Below are 26,572 nucleotides of genomic sequence, written 5' to 3' on the forward strand. Positions count from 1 at the left end.
TAACATATTGTTTGCAGGAAAACCTCAGATTGGTAAACATTCTAATTTTATTGTCATTATCACTTCTTTGCGTATACTTATTGCAATGGTCAACATCACTATTGAATAAATCTAACATTCTAACGGCAAATATAATAGGTTTTTACAAAAAATGTATAATTATTTTTCACTAAAAATCATTTAGATTGAATTATTTCTGAATATTTTTGATTAATTGCAAGTTAAGACATTGTTGTCGGGCAGTTTTTTCATGAACCTCGACCCTAATTATACTCGAGACAGTCTGCCGCCCGACTCTCAGTATACTAATCACAAGTAACCACAAACCCAATTCCCATCTGTACAATGTATTTTGGCATCTCTCACTCTCTACCAAAAGTAAGCAAATAGAATGCTAATAAGCATCTCCTGCTCTCTACCAACAGCATGTAAACACGCTTTTAAGCATTTCCCGCAAACAATATGTTAAGTTAAAAGTCGTGGGTAAAACAGAAAAATGATCTGAAGTGTGGTTTTAGTGTTTAAATTCAACCACAGATGGCAGTACTAGTGCTATTTTAGAAATAAATGTCACTGGACTTAAGGAAAGTTTTTTTTGGGCTACCTCGTACGGCCACACCCCCAGATTTGTTAAGTTGTGATGGAAACTGGTTGGGATTCTGGATTATCTTCAAATGAGAAGGCAAAAGAGTTCAGGCAGTGGGGTCCCCTTTGGTGTACCTGTTGGTCTCTCAGCAAGTAGAGTCTGAAGTCGGCAGGACCCTCCAGACTGGGGGCGAAGGCAGCTGACGTGATGGCTCCTCTCTGGGAGGGCAGAGCCCCCAGTATGGTCACCAGAGGCCGAGATGAACTCATGCGGAATATGAACACTGGAAATATGAAAAAAATAACTATTATTACTACTACCTGTTCAATAATAAGAGTTATCAATTCAAAGCAATTATTTTTTATTTTTTATTTCAGATTTACCTAGTAAATACCACTATTACTTAAAATCTACTGTGACACGTGATTCGATGCATTCCGCATCATTTTCAAACACCGTATTTACATTTACGTACATTTTAATAAATCACAGTAGATTTTAATAGTGGTACATATGTATTTACTAAGTAAAACTTTTATTTAAAATGGATAGATTTTACCACAAAGTGACTGCTAAATCAATTTATGAAATTATTTTTTAACCTAGCCGACTCAAACAGGGGATCGAAATCCCCCATATATGAATTTTAATTCCATAACTTTAGTATTATAAGCGTTCACACGATTTCCTTACGAATTATGAATTGGTGTCTTTTGGTACCCCCCTTCGGATCACATTTTTTGGATGGTCACTAACGAAAAGGTTAATCAATAAATACATGAAGGAAAGGTGATCAACCCTACGCTTCAAGTTAAGGCTAATATTAAGTAAATATCACAATGAAAAATCAATAAAAGTAACTAAATGATGAACATTTTTATGTTATGTCCAGGTTATGCATATTTTGAGGCTCCGTAAAATATTAAGTATTTCAAAATGGTTCCGTTGCCAAAAATGTTTGAGAACTGCTGCCGTACAAGTATAAGGCTGTAAAATCTAACCAGTTACTTTCTGGTTTCGTTACGTACCGTCATTTTCCTTGGTGATTGCGGCAACCCGGTCTGAGAAGGGATCAGCAATGAGATACGAAGTGTCCAGTTTCACTACCCAAATGAGTCTGAGTGACAATGTGTTCCAAACTCCGAGTGATGTGTCTGTTGTGCAAGCGACCTGCAGAAAAAATACTCAAATAATAAATAAACAGCATTTTTTGCTCGTAATATTTGATATTGATGATATACTGGCAAATCTTTAATAATAAAATTGTAATATTCATCATTCCACCCATTATAGGGGCTTCGCCGTTGCTAGACCTGCGGCATGGAACAACTTACCCCCAAATCTGAGATCTATCCAGAATTCTCCTGAATTTCGATCTTAACTCAAGACCCACCTTTTCCGGATCTCTTATCCATAGTAATTACTGTAAATCGTAAAACGCCTTGAGGTGATTTCTCACAGAAACGGCCCTATATAAACTGACTATTTATTATTATGATTAACAACCACACTACTCAAATTTACTTCTTTCACATGCTAGTTCTCGGCACCAATGCTGTAGTTTCTTTTTCCTCTTACTCCCTATTACTGGGGGTTGTAATCCTTGTCGAAGCAATGACTCTTCTCCAGCTATCCCTTGACTACGCTGCATGTAGCGCTCCAACCACCGAGGTGCCTGCTGCTATTTTAACTTGATTGGTCTATCATGTGGGGATCTTCCTCTCCCTCTCTTCTCCTCCAAGCTACCAATCACAACCAGTCATTCTAGGCAATTCTCATCGCCACGCTCAACATGTTCAAAGAACTGAAAAATCTGTCGTGTACAACTGAACTGTATGGCGGAGTCAAACCATCCAAGTGCAACTCCTGACAAATGGCCTCAATGGTGCGTCTAGCTGTAAATGGGATTCGGAGCATGCGCTCCAACACCACATTTCAAATGCGATAATTCAAGGCTAGGAATGGTAAATAATATCATCACTATAGGACGTTTAAGAATATTGATCTGAGAGTTGGATCAGATTGACATGCGAAACTGGCGTCGCGGGTTCGATTCCTGCCAAGTGCAAAATAAATTAAAGAAAGATGTCCATTACATATAAATCTTGAAAAAATTATAAAAAAAGAGTATTAAACCATTAATTATATAAAACATTAAACCATGAGTGTAAGTCCCTCTCCAAGCACATGAGCTCAGTCTCTTTTTTGGAGAGGCATAGCGAATCTAAAACTAAAAGTTTGCCATATGTATAAATGTTTAGAAAATGTATTATGTTATACTTAAAAATCAAACTATATTAAATAAATAAAAAAATAAAAATAAAAAATGTATTTTCAATTGATTTAAATGTTTGTGATGTATTTTTCGCATAAACCTTCCCTTTCCTTACTATTTTACCTGCAAACAAGCCAATAAGTGTCGAGGCTTTAAAAAAGAAAAAGGTAACAGTTATTAGTCTCACCAGGTGCATGTGGTGGTCGCGCCCAAACTGCACGTGGCGGCCCTGCGGGCGCAGCGCGGGGTGCGCGAGGCTGGCGCGCTGCCGCCCCCGGCGCGCGTCCCACAGGGCCAGGCGCGCGCCCGCCCACGCCGCGCACGCCGACCCGTCCCCGCTCAGCGCCGCGCCGCCCGCCGCGCCGCCGCGCGCCTGCCCGCGCGCCACCGTGCACCACGCCGCCTTGCCCTCTGCAAACAGACACATTCTAATGTATCATCCCTTTTTATAGTCACTCAAGTCACTAATATATGAGTAGTCCACTTCCAAACCACTTTATGTTAAAAAATTAGTTTTTTAGCTAATGGCAGCAATCAGTAGAAGATTTAAAATATTGACATCTATTATGAACATCATCTGACAAAATTAATTAAATAAGAATAAAATAGAATAGGAAAATCAAAACTATTGCAAAACTCGCTAGGCCGATCAACAGTTCACTTTCAAAAATCTGTTACCGTAGAACGGGGCTACTTGAAATTTGATACCTACTACTAGGAATATTACTGTAATGTGCATGAGACACTACGAAACTTAGTAAGTTTACAGTTAAAAAAAAAATATTTAGATAGTGGTTTTGATCGAAGTATTGTGACAATAAGTGTCACCTGTCAGGGAAACAATGAACCATGTCGATACGTTCATTATTGTATACCAAATACAGATTTCAGTAATTTTTTGTACTGGGCTCAAGTAACACATCAAAGTTCAAGTAGCCCCGTTCTACGGTACTGTTACTGTAAACTTACTAAGTTTCGTAGTGACTCATGCACATTACAGTAATATTCCTAGTAGTAGGGCACTCATTTTTGCCTCCTGACCGCGTATTCAATAGAGGGATACGAACTTTAGAAGTCATTGTGGAACCCCAGATATATTATGATATTTTTAAAAGGTATGGAACGGTTCTTAGACTGCGAAACGACTTTCATTTTTATGATTGGCAATCGAGCGTCAAAAACGTACTAAAGTTACCTGGGTCTTGGCACCTTAAAATTTAATGCCTCTAAAAGACTCTATTTAAGAAAAAATATAAATAAAAGAACTGCATTTGTGGCACATTTTATAAACTTTATAAAATTAAATAACTTTTTAATACATTTAGGATTTTGACGGAGTGTGTGGAAGTTTTTGGTGAGAGTATTTTAATGTTTTTGAATTAAAATAAACCCTGATGATGACAAAGTTCCTGTCGAAACCGGTAGGTTAAATTGTATTAATAAACAGTGGTTAAAACAAAGTTATTTAATTTTATAAAGTTTTTAAGAATTGAAATTAAAGGATACATAATTGGGTTCGCCAATTATGTATCCGAAATCATAAATTATGGGAACTATTGTCCATTCGAACAAATCATTCGAAATAGTTGAACCCATATTAATGAATGTTGGAGTGAAAAAAAAAAAATAAAATAAAAACTCTTGCTGCGGTATCCTCTCTTTAAGAGCAGTGAATAAACTTGTCATGAATTAAATTGCGAATACTTAAGAACGCCTCTTACCATATAATTCTTTAAAGGTGGAGACTGACCGGAGCATTTCGTCGTAACATAACGTCGTAACATCGCTTGCGGCGAGCATAACCGATCATCCGAAACTACGGATGGAGTGCTCGGCTCGGTGTACTGACTGCTTGAATGCTCGCATCGTAACGTGTGCCATTACAACGAAATGCTCTGGTCAGTCTCCACCTTAAGAGCTTTGAATAATTGTTGGGTAATATATATCCAAAATTAAACAAGGTTTATTATTAATCAATATTATATTAATATTAATTTTAAAGCCATACAAATTGTATTCATATACCCTAATTGACATTTAACTACATTGCTTATCTTAACATTCACAGAAATCCACATTACCCATCGAAATACCCACCATTATATGTACTCCTAGACCTAATATTTGTTAAGACCAATAATTGTTAGTACATTTTGTAAATATTTTTAGTCAGTGTTTGATAATGTCTTAATAAGGCGAAACGCGTCACGTATTAACATATACATAAATAAATGTAGAATTCGATCTAATAAACCTTGTTTAATTTTGGATATTTTACCCAACAATTCAATTTGGAATTCTACCAACTGTCTGCAGTTACAATAAATAAGCTTCGAATAAGCTCGCCTTAAATTAAATTGTGACCAATGAAGAACGCCTCTCACCATATCCGGGCACCGAGTCCACGAGCGTCCAGAAGCGCAGCTGGTTTCCCGCGTCGTAGGAGACGGCGGCGGGCGCGTCGGGCGCCAGGTGCAGCGCGGCGGGCGCGGCGGGGCGGTGCGGGCGCGCCACCACTGTGTGCAGCGCCCAGCTGCGCTCGCCGTGCCCGCCCGCGCCCCCGAACCAACGCAGCCGCTCCTGCTCCCCGCGCCCCTCCCACGTGCACAGCCACTCCCCGCGGCACCCCACCGACATCTCCAGCACCTTGGGCACCACAAACCATTCGCTGATCAAACATTACTTGTATCACAACTATAACAACTTGTATTATTACCTGTATAACCTTCCTACAGACATAAAAAAATTAAGACATTAAAATGCTAAAAAATTAATTGAAATTATAACTTAATAACTTAATGAATTAATCAATTAACTAGTGTAATGGTTAATAGCTCGGCTACCACACTGGAGGTCCCCGGTTCGATGCCTAGGATGGTTAAATAAATACAATTAAAAGTGATTTTTTTCACCCTTATATTTATTGAATATTACCCTGGACTAGTGCCTGAAGTGGAAGGCTAATCACCTTTCCTTCATGTGTTAACGATCGAGATAACACTGCGTTTATATGATGCATAAAGTGTAACAGCGACCCAGGCGCTGTAAAACAAAGCAGTGACTAAAGTGTCACTGTAGCCGGTATACCCGTGACTTGGAAAGTCGCTGTTAAGATCATCTCTAGTATTTACTATGTAAATAAAAATTTTATTTAAAAAGGCTTCATATTTTACTATAGACTGTACTAATATATCGCTACATACCTCTATTTGCTCCGGTTGAAGATTGTCTCTCTCTGGAGGAACTATATTTGTGTTTGCGACGTCTAGCTGTAATACAAATTTATTTTATTTATTTACACAAATATACAGTTTTATACATATATAATTTACAGTTATGTCTAAATGCGTTTACGCATTCTAAGACCAACAAAAAAGTAATTATACAACTAACAAAATCTTACTCAGGTTTTTTCACAAAAATGGAACTGAAAATATCGGATTATATTATTTTTTTATAGAGTTTACATATTTTTTTTTTGTCCAGTTCAGAAAAACAGAAGCTATCACTTTGATATAGATTACCTCGCCTCATGTAAGTATGTTGATCAAGATAACACGGCATCAATAACATTGCAGTGCCCTATGCACCATCGGGTGCGAATAAGGGTTAGAAGAAGAAAACTAATATTTCTTAGTAGAACTGCATTTTATAGAATAAAATAACAATTACATATATAGGTTTTTTCCATATTCATTTTATTTGACCAGTTACCGGGTTTCGTCGTAACCGACATCATCAGACTGGCCTGATGATGACATCACCAGTCTGATGATTTCGGTTACGACGAAGTCCGGTTGCTGGTCAAATAAAATTTATGTGGAAAGAACTATACAGTTGTTATTTTATTCCATAAATTCATAATCATAATTTTTATCGATATTCTGATATCACAGACGATATCGTTGGGGCAAATAAATACTTGGGTGAATAAATTAAAATTCCTCATAGTGTGGATTGGTACTTTAATTTTTCATCCATTCACATCACTAAATTTAATCTAAAATAATCAAACAACTTACAGTATACATTAGTGTGTCTGAAACAGTCGAGTACATGTGAAGATGCCCTGGTCCGGCGGGAAGCAGCAGGGCTGTGGAAGGGTGGGTGTACTGCAGGGAGGGCCCCTTGAGCACGTGCCTCTCGGGGGCCCCGTTGGGCTGCAGGGACTTGTGCAGGCGCTGTGCCCCCCCGAGCCCACCCGCCTCCCGGATACATCCCACGAGGTACAGCGAACTAGAGTCTACTATCTGAATACCTGGAAAAAATATTTCATTTTCATCAAGACTGCCTCAAACAATATAATTCTTCTCTGTCTTAATCCTTACTGAGGGTTGTGACCCTTGTAGAAGCAATGACTCTTCTCCAGTTATCCCTTGACTACGCTGCACGTAGCGCTCCAACCACCGAGGTAACTGCTGCTGTTCATTTATTGCTCAAATAACTCATGTAAACTCTCTCCTTACCATTCATTATTCACTTTGTTTAATATTAAAAGCTTAACTTCACGACTACCGGTTTCGGATTAATCATTCGTTCAAGTCGTCAAATAATTCATCTAAACTCTCCTTATCATTCATCAATATACTTTGTGTAAAACCACTTAAAAACTCTACTTCTTGACTAGTTCTACACTTCGTCAGGTCGCCTTTACAAACTAGTTTTTGAGTGGTATGAACACACAAAGGAATACACTTAATTATGATGTTTAAATACTCCTATAGTTTGACAGTACGTCTAGCACAATAAGTTTTCATATCGTTTGATATTAGAGAAGGTTGGGTTAACGCTCTCCTTATCATTCATCGTTTACTTTGTATAATACCACTTTTATAAACACTTATTCGTAACAACCAGTTTCGGTAAAGATCTTCTTCTTTTTCCTCTAACACTTATCCGCACCCAATGGTGCATACGGCGCTGCATCGTATAGAAACAGTGTTCTTGATTGTTAAATACTCGAAGGAAAGGTGATCAGCCTTCCGCTTCAGATACCAGTCCAGGGTCATATTAAATATATATTAGGATTACATACTGAAAAATCACTAATATTTATTTTGACCCTCTTGGGAATCGAACCCGGGACCTCCAGCATGGTAGCCTAGCGTGCTCACGACTACTCTATGGAGGCGAACAAAGAAAAGATAGTGTTAAATTAAGGAGAGTGTTATATTATCATGCCACAATTTTAACAATCCTTTTAATATACAAAATAAAAGGTTGGATTAGGTTAAGTCATGTCAAGTTAATTCGTTTACCATTATCAGCTGTAGAAATGGTGAAATGAGAGCGGCTAGATGCGATGTGAAGTATCTCGGCCGGCACGCGAGGAACAAACCTTCTGGAGTTATCAGAACCCCATGCCACCATCACGCGCTCAGCTCCGCCCGTTAGCAAAACTCCACCTGGAATCGAGTAGGAAAATTAGATAATAACCCATAAGCACAGCAGTACTTAACACTGTGTGAACACACTAAGGACGGGAAAGGTATTTCTACCCATTCGGTTGATTGGTGCTTAAGTCAGAAAAGAAGTACCGTAGAACGGGGCTGCTTGAACTTTGATGTGTTACTTGAGCCCAGTACAAAAAAATATTTTGACCGTGGTATCGATCGAAGTATCGTGACAATAAGTGTCACCTGTCAGGGAAACAATGAATCATGTCGATACGTTCATTATTGTAGACCAAATAAAGATTTAATTTTTTTTGTACTGGGCTCAAGTAACAGATCAAAGTTCAAGTAGCCCCGTTCTACAGTATTTATTTAATGTTTTTATATGAATATTATGTACCAATCTCATAGTTAGGGACTTAACTATATGTACACAATTATCAAATCCCGTCGTTAGCAGTCCGCAGGCATAAACAACTTCTTCTTCTTCAAACCCTTATCTGCTCCCAACGGTGCATAGGGCACTGCATCATATAATCGTAGTGTTATCTTGATCTTGAACACATGAAGGAAAGGTGATCAACCCTCGGCTTCAGGTGCCAGTCCGGGGTAATATTGAAATAAACACCCGTCGGAAATGTGTTAAGTACCAAGGGGAACCACGTATAGAGAGCAATGATTCTCAGCTTACCTACTACATATACTCGGCTGTCCAAACTCAAAACACAGTAAGGGACATTTTTTTGTGGTATGTTTTTTTTTGCATTTTTGGACTAAGTAGATTCTACTTAGTCCAAAAATGCAAAAAAAACGTACTACAAAAAAATGTCCCTTACTGTGTTTTAAGTTTGGACAGCCATACTGATAATGTGTGCAAAGAAAGTAATTTGATAAAAAATATTGAGAATTCTTAACTTATGGCTTTTGAAAGGGGTGAATGTAGATCTGGGTGTAAAATATTAGTAAATGGGGAAATCATGAAACCAGTAGGTATTCATAAACATAAAACAGTGTATACTAGTATTTCTTCAAACCCTTATCCGCACCCCAATGGTGCATAGGGCACTGCATCATATAAACGCAGTGTTATCTTGATCATTAACACATGAAGGAAAGGTGATCAGACCTCTGCTACAGGTAGCAGTCCAGGGTAGTATTGAATAAATATTAGAGTGAAAAAATCACTTATATATATTCCACCCGCCTCTGGGAATCGAACCCGGAACCAGAACGATAGCCGAGTGTGCTGACAATTACACTACGGAGGCAAACACAAACATACAAAATAATAGTATGTATTTACAAAAAGAAATTTCATATTTTCAATAAAGTGTTTTGAAAATTGCTATTTTGTCAGCATCTCGTGATTGTTCGCGATATATTGTGTTTATATAGTCGTAGTTTCAGATCTATGTTATTTGATTGGAAAATCACTGATTTACTGTTAAACGCAAGTCTTGCTTGTTGTGTGCGACTGTCAATCTTAAATAATAGAGGGGACGATCGAAGGAATAAACGCCAGAGGACGCCCATGCCGCCAATACCTAAGCGACTTATACGAAGACATGGGCTGCTCGACGTATGAGGAGCTGAAGAGGACTTCCGAAAATAGGCAAGAATGGCGAAAGATGTCACCTGTTGCTACAGGCCAATCCGCAGGATTGAGACCAAAGAAGAAGATAGTCTATTCCAAAATTATTCCAAAACGTGTGAATACGGTTTGGAATAATTTTTATTTTTTGACCATGCGTACGCTATACGGCAGGCACTCTGCGCACGTATTACGTACATTCAATGAGGTTTAGCGGTTAGTGACAAAACCTTTACTTTATTTATAGTAACTGCAGACAGTTGGTAGAATTCCATATTGAATTGTTGGGTAATGTATCCAAAATTGAACAAGGTTTATTGGATTGAATTCTACATTTAATTATGTATATGTTAATACTTGACGCGGTCCGTCTTATTCAGACATTATCAAACACAGAGTGTAATAAGACGAAACTGAAGTCCCGCTACCTGAAGCGGAGGTCTGATCACCTTTCCTTCATGTGTTAACGATTAAGATAACACTGCGTTTATATGATGCAGTACCCTATGCACCATTAGGGTGCGGATAAGGTTTTGAAGTAAACCTTGTTTAATTTTGGATATATTACCCAACAAAACCTTTACCACAATTTTCTGCAAATTGCGATTTTCAAAGGAAAAATTGTGTAAGGATAAAAATAATACCGACCGAGGGCCGAGTAGCTCACAGCGGCAAGGGGCAGGTGGTGCCAGTGGAGCACTTCCCTCGCCGGCTTCGTCAGAGTGAGGGGGGACTTCCACAGGGTGACGCGGCCCAGCGTGTCGCCCACGGCCAGAATGTCTTGCGAGGGGTGCCACGCTACTTCGGTCGTGAATATCTCCCGGGATACGGCGTGACTGAGAAAATAAACAAAGATGGGTCAGCAAGAGTGGGTAAAAAACAGCAACAGAATATCAGTGAGTTATGCAGCACATGCTTGCTAACTTTTTACTTTTTCATCTTTTTTATGTTTTTAAGTTTGGAATTTTATTTTTAAAAATTATAATAATAATTTTTGTTTTCTGATAGTCAAGTATTTTTTGTATTTTAAATTAACACTATTATTCTAGTTCTACTTATAATACCTATACCCTTATACCCTTTACTATGATTAAATTATATTGTATACCCACAAACAGGCCATGCCTTTGTGGGATCTTTTTTGTATTCATGTTTATATTTGAATTTATGTCATGTAATGCAAAAGAATTTAAAATAACGAAAAAAAAATGAATGTGAAAAAAAAATTAAATCATGTACGAATGTTCGATTTTCAGATGTAAACTCAGCTTTGGTTCAGAGTAGCAGAGACTAAGAACCTTTGCAAAGATAGAGTGGCGTGGCAGCCTATCCTCTCTGCTTACCCCTGCTACGGAATTAATTAAGCAATTATTTATGTCGATAAGTGTGTTCGTCTCCGTAGTGTAATGGTCAGCACGCTCAGCTACCGTTCTGGAGGTCCCGGGTTCGATTCCCAGCGGGGGGTCTAATAAATATAAGTGATTTTTTCACTTTAATATTTATTCAATATTATCCTGGACTGGTACCTGAAGTGGAGGGCTGATCACCTTTCCTTCGTGTGTTAACGATCAAGATAACACTGCGTTTATATGACACAGTGCCCTATGCACCATTGGGGTGCGGACAAGGGTTCAAATGAAAAATGAATTGTCAACGTCTTTCTTCAAACTGGTCAATTGGATAGATTGTACTATTGATAGAAATTCAATGTTACTGTAACTGATACAAAAATTATATTTTGTTTTTATTTTTATTATCTCAAATAGAAGCAAGATTCAACTGACTGGCAAAATACATAATCTAGTAATTTCATTAATTGATTCGACAGTCACTTTGTGGTAAAATCAATCTATTTTTAATTTTTGTATGGTGTTTGCAAATGATGATGAATCCATCAAAATACAGTAGATTTTAAGAAATAGTGGTATTTACTAAGTAAAACTTAAATTAAAAACTTAATTCCAGCCCTGATGGTACCAACAGTCTGATGTCAGTAAATAAAATAAAAGTAGAAAAAACAAATCGTTGTTATTTTTTCATTATATAAAGAGCCAGAACTCACCACATGCATTTAGTCGGATCATTCGCACTGAACACATTTACATAGGGGGATCCTTCAGAAACAGCGACCACAACGTCCTCCCCGCACCATCCAACAGCCACTCTCCAGCGCGGGCCGATGTAGGAGTTCATCCTCCGCAATGCCGCTCGCTGTAGGCCCCCCGGCTCCCGCAGGCCTATCACTCCGACGGCGGCCTTGGTCTTATTGGGCTCCAGAAACCCAATCACTGCTGTATCAGCCGAGATGAGATCAAACGAGAGAAGGCGGGAATTTTCCGGAATGCTGAGCGCCTGTAAGAAAACAGAAATCAGATTCAAGGAATTGAATTTATTATTATTTATCCCCATTGGATTGATCCCCATACGAATGATATATCAATATTACTGGTGTCTCGACTTGAGATGACTTTTCTTCTTTAAACCCTTATCCGCAACCCAATGGTGCAATCCCCCCCCTGGGTATCGAACCCGGGACCTCCAATACGGTATCCGAGCGTGCTGACCATTACACTGCGGAGATGGACAAACTCATTTTACAAACTTGTATAAATTACTCCAATTGCCAATGTCATTTGACACAAATTTATTCAATCACAAATTTCGCATTAATACTAGCTGATTCGAAATGATAAAAAAATATGTGATAAACTTTTTGTGTAGTTTTTAAGTGTGTGAATAATGCTATAGTGGTGACGGGTAGTATTGTTTGCATGCTGTTGTAGTGATTGTCCTGACGAAGAGACGGGTACGTCTCAAAACTGGTAGACATTAAAATCTCGGTGAGTGGTCGGTTATATACTAATATTACTACCATTTCATGTAAAAAAATATATATAAAAGCAAAAATGACTAACCACTAAGTAAATGCTTTAAATATTACTATTATTGAGAATATGATAAATAAAGTTCACCAGTTTAGAACTCTGTACGCCGGCATGCCACTTCCAAAGTACTACACTCCCGTCTTCGGTGCATGTCACCAGGGTCCTGTCCTCGTTAGGAGGGAAGCCCATCCCCACGATGGGGAACGAGTTCTCCTTATCCTTCAGCGACCGCACAAACTCTCCGGTTCCCACATCGTAAATCTGGACTCCTCTTCCTGATATGATGAACAAGCATCTGGAATTTAAATTTGCACCAGTTTGAATAAAAAATATAGGAGGAATCGAAGCAAACTTCATACTTCTTTTGGCAAGTCCAGGCTTTGTTTCCACTGGTACCAAGACTCTGTTGTGTACTGCGAGTTTAGCTTTCTCTGATAGGCTTTAATCTTATATTTATTCTTAATTATTTTTTTTAAAGAAAAGAGAAATATGTGTGTTTTTATTATTTATAAAAATGCTTAAATTTCATACTACTTATGTGAGCCTAAGCGGCTCATTAGAAATAGGTATCAAATTGTGGTTAAAGAAATAGGAGTGGGTTCGAATCGAGAAACTCTGACTCAAGAGTCCGCGACACTAACCACGGGACCACAACCCGACACAGCTTTTTTTTTAAATTTGCTATAGCTGATTACACTGCACCATTCACTATGTTCCTAGCATTCATTCTCCTTTCTGTATCTTTATCAATATTTCCCACACTTCCCAAATATACGAAATCATTTACCTGTTTCAAAATTTCCCCATTTACTATTATGCACCCAGATCTACATTCATCTCTTTAGAAAAACCATGACATGTGCGGCAAAACTGTATAAATAAGGCAATGAAAAGAAATTTAACATATATTTTTTCCGAATAAAACATTTTATTTTTAAGACTTTTGTTCCGACACTAATGTATGGAAGCGAAACATGGAGCTGGCAAAGGAAGGATGATAGCAGAGTGAAAGCTGTTGAAATGCGCTCCCTCAGACGAATGTGTGGAAAATCATTGTATAATGTAAGCCTGAACAAGGAATAATTGAAAAGATTAGGAAGAGTTCTTTACAGTGGTATGGACATGTGGAGCGAATGGATAACGGGAGAGTGACTAAGAAAATATATGTGGCGAATGTGAGCGGGAAAACAGAATGAGGACGACTGAAAAAGACTTGGCACTATCAGATCAATCAGAACCTAAAATCTGGTGGTGTCAAAAGTTTGCGTAATTGGAGGGCATGTATGACTAGATGTATGGATGTGAAGGAGGCGAGGAGTGTATGTCAGGACAGAAGAGTGTGGCGTTCCATCCTTTCTATCTACCCCTGCGGGGAAATGGCATGATGGTAGTAGTAGTAGTAGTAATTTCGAGTTTACTGTACGTTAATTGGTACATGAAGAAATATGAGATGAAGATCGGCAGCAAGATCAAGATATACAAAACTTGTGTCCGACCCATCATGTCGTATGGAATCGAAAGTAGAGCAGACACCGCTGCCACAATAAACGCGCTTAGAGTGTCAGAAATGAAGACTCTGAGAAGCATGACAGGCAAGAGTCATCGAGATAGAATCAGAAATGCCAAGATCAGGGAAATATGCGAGATCGAAGATGTCGTTAGGTGGGGAAGGCAACGAAGAAGACAATGGTATGCGCATGTGAGGAGAATGGAACCATCCAGACTCCCCCACATCGCACTGTACGGCCAACCCCATGGTAGACGACTCCCGGGCAGACCACCAAAGAGATGGGCCGATAGCTGGGAATCGACGTCGCAGGAGGCTAATCCCTCTTAAAAACAGGCCGCAAGGCCTAAATAAGAAGAAGAAGAAGAAATATGATTTGATCAGGCAAAATACAATAATCATAACAATGATAATAATTTTAATTTATATAGTTATGAAATGTACAGATAATTTATGTAAAGCCATTTTAGTCAAATACTAGCTCAAGAGGGTTTCGCTGTGATATTATATGATACATTGTTTATTATTCAGAGTGAATGGTGCACTAAAATTAGTTTTAGCAAATAAAAATCTATCAGCGGAAGCTAAACTTGCAGTACACAATGGATGTAGCCGACGTAAAGAAAATGTAGATTTAGAAATAGAATTAATTAGCTTAGGGACCTCGGTATGTGTTAGCAATGTACTACCCCCTCAATAAAGACTGAAATGTGTCGCTTTCGGGGGTGGTCTTTGCCCATACCGAGGAGAGAAATAGCTCTAGGTTAGATTAAGCTATTTTTAAGATTATTATAGACTGAATAAATTGTAAACTGTATACTGCTCAGGGTGCGCGCTCGACTGCGCCGAAGTAGCGGAGTGGGGATGTCCTTATACGTGCTAGAGGGAGACGGTACGCGAATGCCCTCGCTCCCTCTACGCCGTGATTGGCGGACATACCCCCCTCCGCGATTGGTCAGGCACGGCCGGGCGGCGCTACGGCGAGGCACCCAGAGCGGGTATATATAGGGCTACATTCAGCTTAATAAATCAGATTTCGACCGACTACCGCTGCGTTTTCTTCTCTCCGCCCCGCTTCTTCCCGACTTCGCTGCCCGCCCGGACTCATCGCCCCTCAGGAACATTCGACCGCCGCTACCCCCTGGACTTGGACTCGGATTTACTTTGGAGCTGACTGCACCCGGACTGGACGACGACGGAGCCGCCGCGACGACCCGACGGAGCGATACCGGACTTACGACCCGGTTGCCTGCTGCGTGCAGGTTGCGACTGCCGGTGCTACATACCGCCTTCGCCGGCGATCGCAAGGGATCTCTGGGCTTTCGGTGGATCTCTACGCGGGTAGATTCACCGTCGAGCGCGGCCGCGGACTGAGACTTGCCCGGCCGCTCTGCGCTGACGCCAGCACCTGCGGCATCTACAGTACTTTGTGCTGCGGCGCGATTGCCTAGTCGCCGCGTCGCGTACAATGGAGTTCTGGTTCCAACCCTTATGTATGGAAGCGAAGCATGGAGTTGGCAAAAGAAGGATGAAAGCAGACTGAATGCAGTCGAAATGCGATCCCTCAGACGAATGTGTGGCAAAACGATGTTTGATAGATGTTCGAATGATGAAATAAGGAAAGAATGTAAGGCTGAGATAAGCATTATCGATAAAATTAAGAAAGGTGTGTTGAGATGGTTTGGACATGTGGAGCGTATGAGTGAAGAAAGAACGGTTAAACAAATTTATGAGGCGAATGTAGTTGGAAAAAGAAGCAGAGGACGACCGAGGAAAACTTGGCACAATCAGGTATGTCAAATACTTGAAAGCGGCCGGGTCAGGAGTCGTAATAATCGTCGGGTATGTATGAGGAGATGCATGAATGTAGAAGAGGCAAAGAATGTTTGCAAAGACAGAGTGGTGTGGCGTTCGATTCTCTCTGCCTACCCCTGCGGGGAAGCGGCGTGATGGTTAGTTAGTTAGTTAGCAAAACAATAATAAGAGCTAAGTCTATGGTTTACTTTCTTTTGGATACAGCATCAGACTGCATTTTAAAAATTCAAATTGTTTTTTTTTTTTATGAAATGAAAATAATCAGATTTCTAAATATTTGTGTGTTACTTACGTTTCATCTGGGGAAAACACTGGTGGTTTATCAATAAGACTTCTCCCGCCTTTCTTCTTCACCGCGTAGTCATTATCATCGAGTATTTCTTCGACTTCTTCATCCATTTCTACAGGAAGGCACACCATATTTTGACAGATCGGTTAAAATTTAGACAATACAAAATATATTTTCAGGTTATGATCGCATGTCACATGCCATAGAATATATTAAGTATAGGTCATAAGCTCATAAAAAAATTGCAAGAATTTGAACATTCAAAACGAGATTGAAAAACAAGGACAGCGCATAACAAAATGTACTTCTATTTCGTTTAATAGATAGCGTTGTCTTTTTCAATAAGCCTTAAATTGCGTAGGAGGAATAAGGATAAAAGAATCTTAGTAAATATCTTTTGAGCTTAAGGCGGCAAATATCCGGCACGCATGTTTAGAAACGTCAAAATAATGCTGCCAGTTATTAAAAATAAAATATGTACCTAAAACATATTTCATATTCTTTAAATTAAATATTTATAAAGCGATTCTGGCATAAAAATGAGCTAAAAATTATTTCAAAATATTTCGTTTGTAAACTAAATCAAGATTTCCACGCGAAAGGCTGTGTTCCAAAAAAAAAACTTACAAAATTGAAAGTGCTGCCATATAGAAAAAATATTTAAAGTTTTGACATTTACTCGCACGTGGTACTGAGTTTTGAAATTGCTACGCGTTTCTGTCGGGACCAGTAGAAACATTATTTTAGGTTAAAAACAACGTTTAAATTTTAAGTGTATTACCAAGTAATTTTCATAATGGCAGATGAAACTCCGGTCACACAACTACAAATACGGTTCATAACGAAACAGCCGCAGTAAGCTACTTGAAACAATTATTGTCCTATGTTTTCATTTATTCATCAGCTCATAAAAATTGCTTGACCTATTCAGTAAAAATCTTTCAATTTATATGTAAGAGGTTTTGGTTCAATTGTAGCCAGGGCAACACATATATCAATAACAATAGTTTTTACCGCCATTGGTTGGAAGGATGATAGCTTTTTATTGTGGTTTCTGAGCTATGCCACAAATTCTCATCATTACAAACCTCATTTGCCCCACTTTATGATGTATAAATCCAATATTACGACTAAGGAATACAATTCCGTGATCCCAGAATTTTCAGGATTGAATCGAAATTTCTCATACATGTATTTAATCTTTAAAATCTAATTACTTCACAGTATAACATGTAATTATATTAATTGATCAAAATAAAAGATGGATATTCATATTGTAAGAACAAAACATGAAGTTGACTACGAGATCAATCTTTAGATTAAAATGACTCCTTTGGAGATCACAGCGAGTGTTTTTGCCTAGAATTTTCACTCATGAATTACATGAAATTATAGTAACGTTAAACCTAAAGAGTAAATCCACTCACAAGTAGGCATACGCTATAAAACTTAAAAAGTTGAAGCCTTATTAGGGTCATGATAAGCGGTGTTGCATAAGCCGTATCTAGATTTCAGAGTCACTTGGACGTTAGGTTATTTAAAAAAAGACTCCTTTCACAATTCTGAAATAATAAATTGAGAATACGACTTTTTGAAATCTTTTGTGGGATTATCTTTTCATTGCATAATTTAGTAAAACAATCATAATTTTTCATTATATAAATGAATTATTTAATGTCTGAACGTAGATTTCAGTGATATTTTTAGTTATTTATACTCATTTATTGATTTGGCATTAAATTTGTAGAATAACATAACTAACTAACCATCACGCCGCTTCCCCGCAGGGGTAGGCGGAGAGAATAGAACGCCACACCACTCTGTCTTTGCAAACATTCTTCGCCTCTTCCACGTTCATGCATCTCCTCATACATACCCGCCGATTGTTACGACTCCTAACCTGACCACTTTCAAGTATTTGGCATACCTGATCGTGCCATGTTTTTCTCGGTCTTCCTCTGCTCTTTTTTCCACTTACATTCGCCTCATAAATTTATAGAATAACATGATGATTTGACTTGACACTTGACAACACTTGACAAGACTTGACACTTCTTTTTTCCAAGAATATTTCAACAGATACTATGCATGAATATGGTCTCTAAACAGCATAAGTCAACATATTTTGTTTCTATTTATTTCTAAAAGAGGTAAATATTTTAACTAAAGACAATTCACAGTGTTGAGAATTGAGAAAATGGACTATTTTAAATGCTTTTCCTATTAGCACACTAAAGACGTGTGTTTTTTTTACGCCGGTGGACCGCTGGTGATGCATGAATATGGTCTGAAAACAGCATACGCAACATATTTTGTTTTTATTTATTTCTAATAGAAGTAAATATTTTAACTAAAGACAATTCACACTGGTGAGAATTGAGGAAATGGACTATTTTGAATACTTTTCCTACTAACACACTACAGACGTGTGTTTTTTTACGCCTGCGGATCGCTGGCGACGGCGTTTGATAATTATTTACATATTGTCAAGGCCCTAAAAAAGAGATTGGTATATAATATTTATATAAAAACATTGAGTATGTAATTCCTTCATTTTTGACTTTGAAATGAGGCCGGCGCAGAAGGTAAAAATACCCTTTCCGTTATTAAGCATCAATCGACCGAACGGTAAAAATACCTTTCCCGTCCATAGTGTGTTTACATTGATCAAAATGTAATTTTTGTCTTTCAGATATGCAATTCCTGACGTACCATACGCAATTGATGCGCAAGTCAACACAAGTGGGCTCAATTCATTGGTGAAAGCTGTCCTGAAGGAAAATTCAAATGCGGAACTAAAAAAAGTGGAATTTGATTTTCTCGTATGCGGCGAACTCCTGCGCCTGCCACTGTTGGAACACTTGAAGGCGAAGGGTGGCAACACTGAAAGCACTTTGGATGTAGAATATTTGGAAAGGGTACCTGCCCCGAAGCCTTTAGATTGCTTGACCCACGATGATTGGGTCGCCTCTGTTAGCTGCAAATCCTCCTGGTGAGTTGAAAACTTCCTTCTTGAAAATTAATTTTGTTTTAAGTATATTCTGAATTTTATTTCAAACAATGTTTTAATTATTGATATTAAAAAAAAGTGTGTTGAAATTGTTCGGATATGAATTTTTGTTGAATTTTTTTCATTTGTTTTAAATCGCCATGTTTTAGAAGATTATATTTATTTATTTATTCAAACTTCATGTACAGAAAATAAAAAAGTACATTGGCGGGCTTATTGCTAAAAAGCAATATCTTCCAACCAACCAAAATAAAAAAATTATAAAGATATTTTAATAAAAAATTCTCAAATACTAAAATGCACTTGTAAAATAAATAAATATGTATTACAATCTGCCCCTATCTGTACTTACCTGTACCTGCTTTCACGAAATACACCCGACATCTCTCACTCGCTAGCTCATAGGAGTTGAATGGGCCTGAACAGAGACATAAATTCATTTCCTGTTTTAAGCTCATAAAACCCTCATTCCAGGAATTTAATTTTTGCAATAACAGAATATGTTTTCTAAATTACTTATTTTGTTTATCTTCAAATGCATTGCCTTTCAAGTATTAGATATTCAATGATATAGGTCCTTTTGTTGAAATACATGATATACACAAAAGACTCAAAGATAAATATGAAAGAAGACTTGCCTTGTGATTTGAAAATTATGCACATATACAGTTGAACCTTTCATAATGAAATGAGCATAATTTGTTCTAGAATTTTACTCGCTAAGCAAAACACTTGTTAAGCAAAACATTATTTATTTTGACAAGCGCGAAAGTCTTGGCTTACAAGTGAATGCCGTGAAAAAAGGACTTACCTACTACTACTACTACTACCATCACGCCGTTTCTCCGCATGGATAGGCAGAGAGGATGGAACGCCATACTCTTCTGTCCTGACATACACTCCTCGCCTCCTTCACATCCATACATCTAGTCATACATGCCCTCCGATTACGCAGACTTTTGACACCGCCAGATTTTAGGTTCTGATTGATCAAAGGACTTACCCTTTCTTTAAAAGGCTTTAATGCGAAATGTCGCTCATTAGGGGGCAACTTTTTCACAATTTATTTTGCTTGCTATGCGAATTGCTTGTTATGAGAGGTTCCACTGTAGTTAAGACCTTAACAAAGAGATCGGTATATAATATTCTTATAAAAACATTGGATAATTCCTTCTTTTCTGCCTTTGAAATGAAGCCGGCACGGCCAATACCTTTCCCGCCTGAAGTGTATTATAATATTGTGTCATTCTTTTAGGATAGTGACAGGATGCTACGACAACAGCGTTCACCTGTGGACGACCAAGGGAGTCCACAAGCTGGCCATTCCCGGACACACATCCCCGGTCAAGGCCGTGGCGTGGGTCAGTCTCTCCGATACAACGGGAATCTTCATCAGGTAGATACGCTCTCAACTTATATTCTGTGCTATGTATCCTCGATCTCGATCTATGCGTAAATCTAAATATCGCTTTCTTTAAGGAATTGGTTTATGCATTGGATGAATGAGAGTGATTTCTTCTTGTAGATTGTGAGTTGATATGGCGAAATGGCCAATTCATTAATAAAGTATCGTATTGATTTACCTCTTAACTTATATCAGCCTTGCATGTTTTCCTGATTTGAGATTCAGACATCATCTTTCATGCATCGTTTTGCAGCACATTCGTCTGAGAGATTGTATTTTAACTTCACTTTATTCAGTGTACTTTCATCCTTTTTTTGGCAACTGCATGTTTTACTTCCATACATTTGGGTTAGTGCCAGGACTCCATTGTGTACTGCCAGTATAGTTTTCCCTGTTAGGCTTTTATTTGCTATAACTGATTTCAGTGCACCAATCACTCCTTTTATAAATATTTCCATCCCTAGAAAACATGCTTCCCAAATATAAGAAATCATCTACCTGTTCCGTAATTTTCCTATTCACTAATATTTTATACCCTGATCTACATTCATCTCTTTAAAAACCATAACTTCAGATTTGTCAACATTCATCAGCAAATTGTTTTCCTCGCACACATTGTTACACTTATGTCACTAGCGCCTGCAGATTTTCTCTGCTATCAGAAAAAACCTATTTTCAAACCTATATTTTGATGTGTTCTGTAAACAACCGACAGGACAAAGAAGAAGAAAAAAAACCTTTCTATATGTGTTCCAATAACATGGTGTTAATTTAAATTTTATTATTTATTTATTGATTTGGCGTTTAATTTGTAGAACTCCAGAACTCAAACACAAATTTTTTTAGTCTATTTAGTGTTATTTTATTAACAAAAACGCATAAAAAATTAATATTGTGACAATTGTTTCGCCTAGTTATGGCATTTTCAAATTTGAAAATGTCGAAACAATTTTCACAGTATTAATTTTTTTGTGTTTTTGTTAATAAAATACAACTTAGTAGACTCAAAAATCTGTGTTTGATTTAAAATTAATACATGAATTGAATTTATTTGTAATTTACAAATATTTTTTTAAGTTGATTACTAAACGATTTACATTTCAGCGGTTCACACGACCAAACTGCCATGATATGGGAATGGGACATTGTGTCCAATTCAGTGGAGTGCGTGGTGGCGTGTCGAGGGCATGACAAGAGCGTGGAGTCCGTGGCAGTCGCTCCCGACGGCAGCATCTTCGCAACGGGCAGCTGGGATAATACCATCAAACTGTGGAGTGCAAGTAAGGGTTATTATTTCTATAATATGTCAATTTGGGTAAGGGTCAATAGTTCTTTTTCACCTTGGTTTGGCAACTCTATGGATGTTAAACAGGGATGTGCAATGTCACCGTGGCTGTTTAATCTACACTTGTTGATAATTGCATGAAAGAATTGAAAGGTTTATATATTGGCATTAAATGATAGATTTGACGATGCTGTGCTTCTTGCCGATAGTAGAGAAGATCTGCAGGAGCTGGTGTCAAAGGTATATGGTGTTTGCGAGGAAAGTGATTTTCTGATTGATGTTGACAAATCCAAAATCATATCATTCCTCATATGCAAATAAAATAATTTCCCCCCAAGCGATTCTTCATAAAAACGGCTGTGTATAATATTGACATCTCAACATGGATGGAGAAGAATATGGAATTCTGTGTATTTACAATGCAATAGCTTGTGTAAAAAATGTAATAATTTGGATGTTTACAATATTTTTTTCAGAATTACAAGATGATGATGAAAGTTCCAGTAAAAAGGCAAAAACAGAACAAGGAAAACCAAGGGTGTGTTAATTTGTATTTATTTTTTTGAATAATCATTTTAAAAAACATTCTCCATTATTTAGTACTTCTTTGTTGATTGCTTTATTTATTTCTGATTTTTCTAGATTATATAAACAAAGACTTTATCTAAATAAAGACTTACCCATAATAAATAGCCAACTAATTTTCAACTTTGAGTCCCCTTTTAAAAATATTCCCATTGTGATTCATTTGTCTTCTTTCTCTCTTTCAAAATTTTATTTTTATACAAATGTCAAATCGTAATAATTTTATTCTAATGACCTGAGGATAAAATGATTTTCCTAAACTGGTAGTCAAGAATAAGTGTTTATAAAAGTGGTATTACACAAAGTAAACAATGGATGATAAGGAGAGTGTTTTGTTACCATACCACAAAGTTATCAATGCTTTCAATATACAAAATACTATTTTATTTATTCTGTTAACCCCCAGTCGCCGACGTGCACGCTGAGCGGGCATCGGGAGGCGGTGAGCGGGCTCCGCTGGGTGGGCGGGCCCGCGCTGCTGGCGTCCTGCTCGTGGGACCACACGGCGCGCCTGTGGGACGCGGAGCTGCAGGCGCCCACGCGCACCATCGCCGCCAGCAAGCCCTTCTTCTGCCTCGACTGGTCGCCCCACAACGGGCTGCTCGTCACCGCCGCCGCGGACCGCGTCGTGCGCGTCTACGATCACCGACTCAACGGTGAGATCTAAGCGCCAGTCTGTTATGTGTCTGGTCCAAAATTTGAACATTATTTTCATATTTTGCAAATAATTATAAAAGAAAAACGCTTGTTTTTTATCACTTGAGTTTATTTATTTTATTATAATGACTAGTTTCGAAATCTATGCTACCATCTTCAGGTCTAAATATAATATTTAGACCTGAAGATGAAGAGTCACGATAAGCGGTGTTGCATAAGCCGTAGCTAGATTTCAGAGTCACTTGGACATTAGGTAATTCAAATGACTCTTTCTATTTTAATCCTGGATTATATTCACATACTTCATTGTTAGAAATCTGATCTGTAATATGTTGTTTTATCTTTTCAGTTGATGCTCCCACGGTGACTACGAGGGGCCACTTGGGGTGGGTCTCCGCCGTCCGCTGGGCCCCCAACCAGGAGCACCTGTTCCTTTCTGCGGGACACGACATGCTCCTCAAGATGTGGGACATCAGAAGGTGAGGATTTCGCTTATTACGTTCCTTTACGAATATTGCGAGTGAAACGTGGATGTATTTTGTCTGATGATGCCAGATGCTGAGATCATATCGCTCACTCCTTTCAAGAACGTCATAAATCAAAAAACTTGTTTTTTCAGGAGAACGGTTTTAAAGTTTAAAAATATAAAACAATGTTTTAAAAATAAATATCAAGCCACTTATTGAACTTTTTAATGTGCAACAGATCTTTTTAGGTAAAACCTGAAGGTTTTTTCTCCATTTGAAAAATATTTAGTATATTTAAAAAAAAATAATTAAACAATACTTTTTCATAAAAATGCAAAAACATCACTTTCTGCCCTGTAGCGGGTAAATATTAAGTTAAAAATATGCCTCTTTTGCTGGGATATAGTACATATTCTGGGCATTTCGAAAACATGCACAACTTGACGATTTTTGATATATGACGTTCTTGAAAGGAGTGATCGATATATACTACTACTACTATTACTACCATCACACCGTTTCTCTGCAGAGAAGATGGCACACACACACTCGTCAGTTCTGACAATCTCCTAGCTTCCTTCACATCCATACATCTAGTCGTACATGCACATTTTAGGTTCTGATCTTTTTTGGTTGTTCTGTCTTCGTTCTGTTCTCCCATTCACATTTATGATGTTCTAGGGAGATATGTCTTGAAAATCCAGAGAAGGCAAGGGGTTTTCCCTTTTTCTGTCAGAGTCACCTTGCCTTGGCTGAGTGTATTCAATTTATGGCGCTGGAAACTAGCCTTTCGCCCCCTCTCTATCTGCTATGGTATTTATACCATTGGTTACATTGCCTGGAGTTCACGAGACCTGGAAGATCACTGAAGGACGCTAGAGAGTTGGACTCGGCTGCTTAAAATACCACTTTTCATTGAAGCATTGTCCATCGTAGTCCTACCACCTTTTATATATGTATCGTAGAACGGGGCTACTTGAACTTTGTTGTGTTACTTGAGCCCAGTAAAAAAAAAAATTTAAATCTGTATTTGGTCTACAAGAATGAACGTATCGTGACAATAAGTGTCACCTGTCAGGAAAACAATAAATCAAGGCGATACGTTCATTATTGTAGACCAAATACAGATCTAAATAATTTTTGTATTGGGCTCAAGTAACACATCAAAGTTCAAGTAGCACCGTTCTACGGTATACATATAAAAATATATTTTTTATATTATATTATTTTTTTTAGTCCCAATGCTGCACTTTACGAGCTGTCTGGCCACACGGATAAGGCGCTCTGCTGTGATTGGTCGGGAAAATTACTACTCTCCGGAGGTGCCGACAATGCTCTCAGAATATACAAATCTAAAGTACCGTCCTCAACGTAAAATATATTTAAAAAATATCTCCATCATATTTATAAAATCACATGTCAAGGATACATACTAATTATTCGAAGAAAAAAACAAGTAAAAAATAACAATAAAAACACCTACAAAACTGTCAATGATTGTAGTACAGGACAATGGATAAACTTTGGTCATTGCTATTTTTTCTCCTTTTCTACCTTCCTCCATTTTTTTTCCCGTTAAGTAATAATTTCCTTCACCCATACATAACTCTTATGTATTCTACATATCGCTCACTCCTTTCAACAATGTCATAAATTGAAAATCGTCAATTTTCAGTTATGCATGTTTTCGGAATGCCCAGAAAATGTACTATGTATATCCCAGCAAAGCGGCATATTTTTAACTTAATATTTACCCGCTTCAGGGCAGAAAATGTTGTTTTTGCGTTTTGAAGAATATGTGTCGTTTAATTATTTTTTTAAATATACAAAATATTTTTCAAATGGAGAAAAAACCTTTAGGTTTCACCTTAAAAGATCCGTTGCGCATTAAAAAGTTCAATAAGTGGCTTGATATTTATTTTTAATACATTTTATTATATTCTTAAACTTAAAAAACGATCTCCTGAAAAATCTAGTTTTTTGATATATGACGTTGTTGAAAGGCTTGAGCGATATGTCATCTATCACATATCGCTCACTCCTTTCAACAATGTCATAAATCGAAAATGTGCAATTTTCAGTTATGCATGTTTTCGGAATGCCCAGAAAATGTAGTATATCCCAGCAAAAGCGGCATATTTTTAACTTAATATTTACCCGCTACAGGGCAGAAAGTGTTGTTTTTGCATTTTGAAGAAAAGGTATTGTTGAATTTTAATTTTAAATAAACTAAATATTTTTCAAATGGAGAAAAAACCTTCAGGTTTTTCCTAAAAAGATCTGTTGCACAATAAAAAGTTCAATGAGTGGCTTGATGTTTATTTTTAATACATTTCATTATATTCTTAAACTTTAAAGACGATCTCCTGAAAAATCAAGTTTTTTGATATATGACGTTGTTGAAAGGAGTGAGCGATATGTCATCCATCACACATGTCATATGTATCCTATCAAATATATTCCACTCCTAGATCCAAGAATCTGGAATACAGAACTGATCACCTTAAGTAACCATCAAGTGAACACTGTCAATCCAGTGTGAAACTCTATGCACCATCATGGAAGTCTGAGCATCCCAGAGCTCATGACCTGGCACTGGCTGGGTTAAGTGATCACTTTTTACACTGCAACGTTCATCATTCTGCCCATCATTGAACATCCGTTCATATTGAGTGTAATTTATTAAAAATATATTTCCTTTTTTTAAAGATGTTTTTATATCTCTTGCACTTCTCTGTGTGAACGTACACCACTAGTACTGCTGCATACATCGGACTTCAAATATTCTATCCTATATAATCCGATTTGCAATAGGAGTTGAA

General features: G+C 37.8%; 2 protein-coding genes across 2 annotated transcripts in view; one reads left to right on the forward strand and one right to left on the reverse strand.

Annotated features, from left to right (window-relative positions):
• l(2)05287 (WD repeat-containing protein l(2)05287) overlaps positions 1–16,839 on the reverse strand; it is a 37,869-nt gene extending 21,030 nt beyond the window's left edge. Inside the window, exons 1-11 of the mRNA XM_088275559.1 lie at positions 16,345–16,839; positions 12,818–13,025; positions 11,908–12,197; positions 10,494–10,681; positions 8,120–8,266; positions 6,884–7,119; positions 6,065–6,130; positions 5,246–5,507; positions 3,049–3,272; positions 1,615–1,756; positions 721–869 (exon numbers count right to left, since the gene is read on the reverse strand). Coding sequence (XP_088131685.1) covers positions 721–869; positions 1,615–1,756; positions 3,049–3,272; positions 5,246–5,507; positions 6,065–6,130; positions 6,884–7,119; positions 8,120–8,266; positions 10,494–10,681; positions 11,908–12,197; positions 12,818–13,025; positions 16,345–16,472 — 2,040 coding nt within the window. The 5' untranslated portion in view covers positions 16,473–16,839. The remainder of the gene's footprint in view (positions 1–720; positions 870–1,614; positions 1,757–3,048; positions 3,273–5,245; positions 5,508–6,064; positions 6,131–6,883; positions 7,120–8,119; positions 8,267–10,493; positions 10,682–11,907; positions 12,198–12,817; positions 13,026–16,344) is intronic.
• A 202-nt stretch (positions 16,840–17,041) lies between these two features.
• On the forward strand, positions 17,042–25,271 carry LOC148299867 (ribosome biogenesis protein WDR12 homolog). Its single transcript, XM_088275584.1, has 8 exons — positions 17,042–17,196; positions 19,034–19,333; positions 20,607–20,747; positions 21,861–22,036; positions 22,518–22,579; positions 23,033–23,282; positions 23,633–23,762; positions 24,987–25,271. Exons 1-8 carry the CDS (start codon positions 17,138–17,140, stop codon positions 25,123–25,125), a joined length of 1,257 nt encoding a protein of 418 aa, XP_088131710.1. The 5' UTR covers positions 17,042–17,137; the 3' UTR covers positions 25,126–25,271.
• The last annotated feature ends 1,301 nt before the right edge of the window (positions 25,272–26,572 follow it).

The sequence above is a fragment of the Brachycentrus maculatus genome, unplaced genomic scaffold, assembly GCF_059751285.1.
Source record: "Brachycentrus maculatus isolate JH-2025_06_01 unplaced genomic scaffold, ASM5975128v1 h1tg000913l, whole genome shotgun sequence".
Classification (NCBI taxonomy): Eukaryota; Metazoa; Arthropoda; class Insecta; order Trichoptera; family Brachycentridae; genus Brachycentrus; species Brachycentrus maculatus.

Excerpts from the sequence above, each read along its gene's own strand:
- LOC148299867 (XM_088275584.1), top strand. The coding sequence starts at position 17,138 with ATGGCAGATGAAACTCCGGTCACACAACTACAAATACGGTTCATAACG. Across the intron at positions 19,334-20,606 it reads GTTAGCTGCAAATCCTCCTG|GATAGTGACAGGATGCTACG; the intron begins GTGAGTTGAAAA and ends TCATTCTTTTAG. Across the intron at positions 22,037-22,517 it reads CATCAAACTGTGGAGTGCAA|AATTACAAGATGATGATGAA; the intron begins GTAAGGGTTATT and ends TATTTTTTTCAG.